A 9091-nucleotide genomic window follows, 5' to 3' on the forward strand; every position below is an offset into this window, starting at 1 on the left:
TATTCAAAAAGTTTCGAGAAAACTGGAACAATATCGATTCCCAGACAATACAGATCAGTACTGAAAAGTTATCATGCCTGAGTAGATCAGAAATTGATAAACYATTAGCATTTTAYCAAGCTGAATTGACTRAAGAAATCGCTAGAGATGTTTATCGAGAATTAATTTAGCTATCAATAATATTTCTTGGCGGAGATACACAGAACAAAATTAGAATCCGGCCTCCAGGGGCAATGCACCAAGCCCGATGGATGGCAAGAGCAATTTATTCATTAAAAATTTCATTGCTTAGCTCTCAATTACGAATTTTAAATAAGGATAAGGCAGCTTTGTTAGACGTCTGCCTGTTCATAGTGACATCCTACGTCAAGCCTTCTCTGGAATGTATTTTAGCTGTTAAAGCACCATTCCAAGACTTATGCTTTTTAAAAGCCATGAAGGCGATAAAAATATCTCAAAGGCAGTTTTACAAAAGTTTTGCCAGCATTTATAGTATTTGACAGATGAAGTGTCTGTCTTGCCTCTATTTGACGATGACGTTGACCAAGAAACTAAAGTAAAGATAGTTGCTAACTTCACTAAAGAATATCCATCGGCCAACGGTAAACGCCACACCTGTCTCTTATACACATCTAGATGTGTATAAGAGACAGACGCTACATACCATCGAAAGACGAACTTTGTGGTCCACTTTACGGTTAGTATGAGAGTCAATAATTTTAGTTTTTATTTGTTTTATTTTATGTTAACTATSGCATTTTATTTCAGAGAAAAACGTCCATGACTTTGTTTCAATGAAAAGCAAATCTTTATTCAATCGACTTAAAATAGTTGATGATAGCTTTCTTAATGAGTCTCCAACTACATGGCCAAATAATGCTTCGTTCCAATATGATAAAAAGAAGGTTTACAGACTGAGAGCAGTTAACGATACCGCTGAAAGACCGATTAAGTTAATGCAAGACTTTCATGGCTTAATCACAGTCGATGAGGAACAAAAGCAATTTTGTTACGTTGCGTTCAAGGACACAGACAGATATATCCGGATTGTAAAAAGAAAACTTTGAAAAGAAAATTTAGTAAATAATAATATAATGTTATTTATAAATACTCAATAAATATAAAATATATGTAAAACGGTGTATTATTGACTACATAAATATTTTAATCCACAATCCCTACAAAGCTTCCATACTAACTTTCATATTTCAAGTTTAACGTCAAGTCTCAAGACTTTCATATTTCAAGTTTAACGTCAAGTCGGCACGGGCTACCGTTATTCAATCGCAATAATATTTATTATTTGAGTTATTAGGATCAAATGTAAAAACAAATCGCGGGTATGCGTAAGTAAATTCGAAAAAAAAAATCGTCCTGTTTGGCTGGGACACCCTAATGGACACGTGAGTAATGTGCATTACAGGAAATTAATACAAAATTTAAAAGCAAGAGAATCTTTTGTRTGTGAAAAACAATGAAATTTTATGCTGGAGAAGTTCTTTGAAGGAATTGCGAGACCTTAAAAGTTTTATAATTTGTAGTTTCCTTCTTTCTTTTCGTATGCTCATTTATTTGACAATAAGCTCACAGAGCTCTTAATCAGTGACATGTAATTGGGGTTTTCTCTAAGCTTTTATGTTCCGCTCAACCTGCTATGGTAACAAAATCGTGATTGTGGTAAAGGTACTTCAATATCTCTTGAGAATTCGGTTTAATTTCTAGTATATCAGAGAGAGAGGGAGAGGAAGAGAGAGTCATAAAGTTGTAGATTGCGTCAACAGGAATAATAGGAACGTAGCTGTTCGAATGTTACCTTTAATCAGACCCATTATTCAGTTAATTTTAGCCAGTTTCTGTGCAACTCTGCACTCTAACTTCTTATGTGAAAAATTAAGTTAGTTTATGTTGCAGCCAGTTGCACGTACCACCATTTCTGTAATCATTCCCTGGCTATACTGGTGTAATTTTACTATTAGCTCAAGCATTTTCGTCCGTCCATGCAAGCTCTAACTTGAGTAAAAATTGAAATATCTTGATGAAGCTTGTTACACTGCCATCCCCACAAATCCCCATTAACCGAAAAATTAATAAAAAGTGCCATAATTATGCACTAAATTAAGATTTAAAACTCTAATTTGGCACAGAGGATCTTAGTGGCAAGGAGCACCTATCGGCAAAATTTTTTGAAAAAGTGGGAGTCACCATGCCCTAGTAATTTTACAGTTAATATCTCCTAAGCCACTGAAGCGACAACAACAAAATTTGCTAATGGATGCATTATGAAAACTCCTACCGAAAGGATGAAAATGGATTAAATTGAAGGATAACCCCCCTCACTCCCCACATAACGATACCGTTCAAAACTTCGAAAAGCCCGAAAAATTAATAACGAAATACTCCGAAGACATTAAATCTTACTCCCAAGATGGTATAAGAAGCTGTTAGTGGAGCCGGGATCAAAATTGCACCATGGGCGTGGCACCGCCCACTGTTAGGGGATTCACAAATCTCGAGTACCGCCCTATCGATTTCAACAAAAACTTGGTATGTGGTATTCCACCAAAAAATTTCTGTGTTTTAATCTGAAAATGAGTGAAATCGGTCTAGAGTCATACGATTCTTTAACTTTCCGGTATACAAACCAAGAATGAATTAATATAACGCAATGCAACTTTTCACGAATAATGTCTTACTCTCAACTACTGCCACCTATGAGCATAAGTTCTACAATTTAAAAATGTTCAAGTCCCTTGGTAGCGAATTTGTGGACCTCAGTAGTCTATAGTTGACTTTTGACCGAAATTATCACTCAATGTAAGGGGTATACAATTGAAATTCAATAATGCTCTTTTCCCAATAATATGTAATATCTCTGTGTATCAAAAATTGGTTGAATCGGATAAATACTTCCATGAAACCCCATATATCTAATATAAAGATTTTCAAACTTCCGGGTAACTTTATACCACATTTATCGGTAAATAGAATCAATTCATTTGTCGAAATGATGGTTTCTTTTGATGGAAAGTGAGAAACTTACAACAACGTCAATTTGAAATTGCCGTGACCGAATCACTGTGAATTGGCACAAATGATGGCCAAGCTCAAACTGACGGTTTTTTCAGCAAGGTTTTCCTAATTGTCTTAGTTTAGTCTTAGAGGTGATTTTCTACAACTCTTAATTCGAGCATGTAGTATCTACACATGACGCAGTTTTATCAAAAACACAAGCCTACTTCCAAGACGTTCGAGAGATCGTTGAAGACATGCCTTGTTCAGGACGACCTTTGATATTAAAAAAGTGCAGCATATGCTGCTTGAAAATCGTCAGGCAAGTTTTTAGAGAGATGGCAAGAGAGCTACATTTATTGCGAGCCTGTTCGAATGATTTTGATGGATGGTCCTGGTAAAGCTAATTTTTTTTTTCGAAAAGAGTATAATTGTGATCGAATTCAAAGCCAAAAATCAATGAATACCATTGACCCACGCCCGCATTCAATACATTTGGCTCCGTGTGATCGTTTTTTTCATTTGAGCGAAAAGATAAAACCAAATTTGCTGAAGGAGCCTAAGGTTATCYCAAAAAGTGTTTATTAAAAGTGGTTGAATGAAATATTGAAGAATTATTAAATATTTTGCGTTTTATTTATAACTTCCGCTTACTTTTCTGTCACAATGTATGTACAATATATTTGTAATAAAAGTTCAAAATGTATATAAAAAGTGTTAGCAATATTTCTAATACATACGTATACCATTTCTAATCATCTAAATTATTTACTTACATGACGCCAATTCTTGCAGCTGTTGAAACTCGCGTGGCGACAATTTGTCCCATTTATGTGATGTGGCAGTCATTGTGCCTGTAAATATGCAAAGAAAAACAGAAGTTGTTTTTTTTTTTATTAGAACTAACAAGACAGCAGCTAGAGGCGCGTAAAGACAAATGCGAGTGAGAAAATTTCACTGAAAGTGTTCACTGATTTATGACCAACAAATGAAGCTGGCAAATATGTAGTCAGTAGTAGAAGGCGATAGTCTACAAAATGAAAATTATACATTACACATACATAAAAACAAATGAAGACATAACAAGCAACTAACATAGTGACAGCTGCTTGTCACATCATTTATCACGCCGCAAGTAATTGTGGCAAATTACAGTGTGTCAAAAGTGTTGAACTTAGTCGAGTCGAGTTGAGTTGAGTGACCAAGTGTCGCACCAGCATAGCTGGTAATTGAAGTTTGCCTCTTGACTCTTTCACACACACACACACACACATACATGCATTAAAAATGCATAGAAAATGGAGTGAGCGAGTCGAGAATTGTGACAAATGTGAAATGTTGACGCTATTGGCGCCGCACTGTCAATAAGTGACGTTGGCAAGTATCCCCTGACACACGTATGTATGTATGTGTGTGGTTTGTCAGTCAGGGACACACCAGAAGGCAAGTAGGCAGCTCAAAACAGCCACAAAGTATGCATTGCTAATGACCAGAGGGAAATGACGCACAGCCAACACGTACGTATACACACACACATACAGCCATCCTTACACACCCATTTTCTTACGTTCGTTTCCATTAAAGCAGCAGCACACACACACATGAGCCTTTACTTGTCAATTGCATTAGTGCTTGTTTACGGATGCTCCAAGAAATACCAACAACATGCTATAAAGAGATGACAGCGTCATTTGTTGGTATTATGCCAGCAGCTATGCCAACACCGTTTCGCGTACTCAATTAAAATTGTCAACATTGTCATTATTGACGTTAAGCCGCCTAATGCTATGCTTTCAATTTGTGCAGTTGACTTTATGCTATAAAAACCCGTTGCCTGTGTTGGTTTGCTGGCAGTAAAATATATTGGTTTTGAGTTGTTGAGAGTGGTGCAATTGAGTGTTTGGCTAGTATGTTTTTGAAAATATTAGTTACTGAACTGGTTACGAACTAGTTACTCAAAATTTTTCAAAGTGAGTAATTAAACGTAACTATTTAGGCAAGTTAAAAACAAACCGCTTTTTACATACTACTATGCACTTTACTAACTAATTAAGTTACTAGTTGCAAACAAGTTACTAAAMATTTTACAAAATAGCTAATTAACTGTTTAAAACATATACATATGTAACTAATCAAGCAACTTGAAAATTCTAATTTATAATACTAGTTACCTAACTAGTTACGAGCTAGTTACTCAAAATTTCACAAGGCCCCTATTGAAATGCTTAAAACGTATATAAAATTTATAWCAAATCTTGGAAAAATTGCTTTTACACACTGGTTACCTAACTAGTTATGAACTAGTTACTCAAAATTTTACAAAGCCCCTATTGAACTGTTTACAACGTATATAAAATTAGTAACGAAACTTGGCAAAATTGCATTTACACACTGGTTACCTAACTAGTTATGAACTAGTTACTCAACATTTTTCAAATTACTTATTGACTGTTTAAAACMTATATAAAATTAATAGCGGTACTTTAAATTGGATTAAAAACTAGTTATTAAATTAGACAAAATATATTAAAAGCTTAGACCAATCGCAATAAAATTCTGCAAAGACCTTTAGCCTATTTGGCATTTGTTTAAATTTTCATAAAATTAGCGGCATTATTTGAAAAAACATCAAGCAAAAAATACTTGTAATAATTTTTCTTTTGCTGAAGCTCACACTAGGTGGCGCTGTGTAACAATTTTTAATTTTTTGTGGCTTTTCGAAAAAAAAAGAGTTGTGGTTATTAATAAGAAATATTGAAATTTTTAATGGTGGCAGCTCACCCATGAGATTATAATTCAGCTTTAAAATTAGTAAAAAGTATTAATACCATTTTAATCAACTTTTAACTGTAAAGTGGCGCTATTTTGAAAGCTTCTTACTTCTCAAGGCATTTTTCATCCAAATTTTTGATTATATAACCTTGTAGTACTAGTTAGCATAGCTCTAATCAGTGAAGGACTAGTTCGTGAACATCAACATTAAACAACTTTTATTCCAGCTTTTTAAATTATGTGCACTTTTGTGGGTGTGTTAGTGCTTTATTTGCAGTTTTCAGCTTTGTTTGCTAATGTTGCCTCTGCTGCCAATTGCTGACAGCGGGAGCGTAGCCGCCTAGGGACAATACACTGTCATTTGTAAATAGTGTTTGATAGGCATCTTGACTTCTAACTCAACGCATAACGGTATATTGTTGCTGTATAAGTACGCATGTCTTCTGTATGCTCACAGATGCGAGAACTTCTAGCCTTTTTTTTATAAACTTCTAGTGGAGTTTTACAGGAATTCGGATGGAAATGGAAATTGAGATGAAGAAATATTGAAAAAAAAAAACTTATGGAGAAATATACAAAGTAGCTTAAGTATACTACAATTTAAAAAATAAAGAAAATTCAGATTATATTGTTCTACTTATTGGATACCAAAAATGTTTTTCCATATATCAGAAAATAACTTTGAATCTTGGCATTTGAATCTTGAAATATTAAATATTTAATTTTTACCCTTAGAAAAAAATTATATATGCCRCTATGCGATAGCAAAGGTTCCCTACTTTTTGTTTTTTATAGAAAACCCACAAAAACTTAAAATGAGCTATGTTTATTATMATTCGAAAGAACATTCTTTGGCGCTTATTTTTTGATGCATTTTGTATGTCCTTTCGTTGAGCCTAATTTCYGATGACTGATCTATAAGGGTGTTCCTATGCAAATATACGACTATCGTGAACAGGATAATCCAGTCTGAAAAATTAAGTTTTTAATAGGTTTATATGAACAGGGTAACATCCAGAAGAAAACGTCTCATATATTATCTCTCTGTACCAAGAAGCTGCACATTTGTCGGAACTTATATCGGATCACTATAGGATATAGTTGCAAACAAACTGATCAATCAAAATAAAGTCATTATGAGGAAAACCTTTTCATTTGAGAAATTATCTTTAAGATAACGTTATAATATCCGTACACATTTTTTTCTGGTTGGATCAATATAGCAAAACCAAACTTCTAATTTAACAAAATATTTCCATGAAATTTGTCGTGGGTTATGGCCGAAAATARGGGTGTAATCTCCGAGCAATGAAARTAATAATATCTGTGTACTCTTTCATGCTAAGACATACACCTGTGAAGATTATTATGGTTTCGWTGCAACCGAAGTCTTCGGTTCCTTATTTCGTGTCACGTTTTGATAATGAAATGAAGTGACACATTTCGGCCGAAGCTGTTCTCTTCTTTCCATTGGTTTTGTTCTTATCGTGGCGCGTTCCAAACTTCGCCTTCTAACTTTAGCTCCCTTCAAACGGATCTTTTTTTTTGGCTACCTAGAGAATACTTTTCAAAGACGGGAAGTYATGACGTGCTTGGGCCATATGTAAAGGAATCAGTTCTGGCCACTCCCGAGTGAATGGCGCTCATAGAACTTTCCTCACTGGAGGGAACTTCTACACATSACTCCATCCTTCACCCGTATAGATRAAAACACTCCAGCTCTGAAAGTATTCGACGCAGTACCCRCMGGWGGAAGCAGAGGAAGAGGAAGAYCTCCACTCCATTGGAGAGATCAGGTGGAGAAGGACCTAGCTGCACTTRGGATCTCTAATTGGTGCTAAATTGCGAAAAGAAGAAACGASTGGCGCGCTGYTRTTAACTCGGCTATAACCGGTGTCTTCGCCGGTAAAAAAGAAGAAGAAACATTTGGTCTCCAACTTGACCAAACATGTTTGAATTTTACTATCAATCGATCTGATTTGTAATTTCTGCTTTGTATCCCTTAAACGAATAACGAATTATTAAAAATTATCATAATAATTAGCAGACACAACCCTGTATCTACCAGCTAGGTAAAAACTCCCGCTCACTATAAAAAATTGTAAAATTAAAAACTTGCACATACACACTTGTATGCCATTCTTTCCACTACCCACTATTTGTTTACTCATACTTTATATATCTGTCAGTGAAGATTTTCAGCCTCCACCCTCTTGCCATATTAGTACGTCATCASCGGCTGTCATCAACAAAGTAATTACAAATGACGGATGCTGTTAGTCGTCGTTGTCTCTTTGTTGTTGTTGTCGTTGTTGTTGTCATTGTCGTCGTCCCTTTGAGTGAGTGGCATGTCGAATTAGCCTATTTGTTTGACGACGATGATTGCACGTTGGTGGAAACGAGGTGCTATCTGTATATATGTATATATGTAGATATGTATGCACACAGGTGACATATCTGAGGACTTATGTGTGTGTGTGTGTGTTAATAAAATTTCTTTGTCTCTCTTTCTTCTTCTCTTCACTTCACCTCACTCATGCCACACACTCGCCTTGTTGTAATTTAGTTGTAGATAAAGTTGTTGTTGTTGTTATTGTTTGCCATTTGTTTTTATGGACACTMCTCCACTTTGCCTTTGAGAAATATATATTGATACATATGACTATATATTTTATTTTTCATATATATGTATATGCATATTTTTGATGGTGCCTCCCGTTCTCTCTTTACCGTTGCCATGTAGCTAGATATGTATATATGCGTTCTTTCTTGACACTCTGCCACTTTGCTGCGCTTCACTTGGAAAATTTATTATTTTCATTTTATTGTATGTCATTCTTTGTTTCATTCTTTTTTCCCACCCTGTTCTTTGCTTATCTGCGCGAAATTTAATTTAGAAATTTCTTTTCTGATTTCATTGACGTGGCACGTTTTTTTATATCTGCCCCTCCTCTGTAATTTATATCATTGTTGTTGTCTCTTTTGYTGKTGCTGTTGTTATTTTATTTGTGTATGTGGGCTACGTGAGACGACGGCGGCCGAGTGGAATTTAAATATAGTATTTTTTACTATTAAAATCATATGATCAAAAATACCAAATATATGGCATGAAAATGAAAATGAATATTCAAATGTTTGTGTTTTTGTGAATTGATGTGTATGAGTTTTTATTGAGTTTTGCTTTTTGACAGTTTTGTTTTTGCCGCAGCGGTATACAAACAAAGGAATTTATGAAATCAAAAGCATAATTTTTAAGTGACTTATTAACTCTTCTCTGATTTTTATTTATATTTTTTAATTATTTTTAGTA

General features: G+C 34.7%; 1 protein-coding gene across 1 annotated transcript in view; it reads right to left on the bottom strand.

Moving 5' to 3' along the window:
* LOC108973161 (diacylglycerol kinase 1) overlaps positions 1–9091 on the bottom strand; it is a 193514-nt gene that overhangs the window by 109510 nt on the left and 74913 nt on the right. Inside the window, exon 3 of the mRNA XM_018940226.1 lies at positions 3786–3863. Within this exon, the coding sequence (XP_018795771.1) occupies positions 3786–3858 (73 nt within the window). The 5' untranslated portion in view covers positions 3859–3863. The remainder of the gene's footprint in view (positions 1–3785; positions 3864–9091) is intronic.

Source organism: Bactrocera latifrons, unplaced genomic scaffold, assembly GCF_001853355.1.
Source record: "Bactrocera latifrons isolate USDA-ARS-PBARC rearing strain unplaced genomic scaffold, ASM185335v1 scaffold_46, whole genome shotgun sequence".
NCBI lineage: Eukaryota > Metazoa > Arthropoda > Insecta > Diptera > Tephritidae > Bactrocera > Bactrocera latifrons.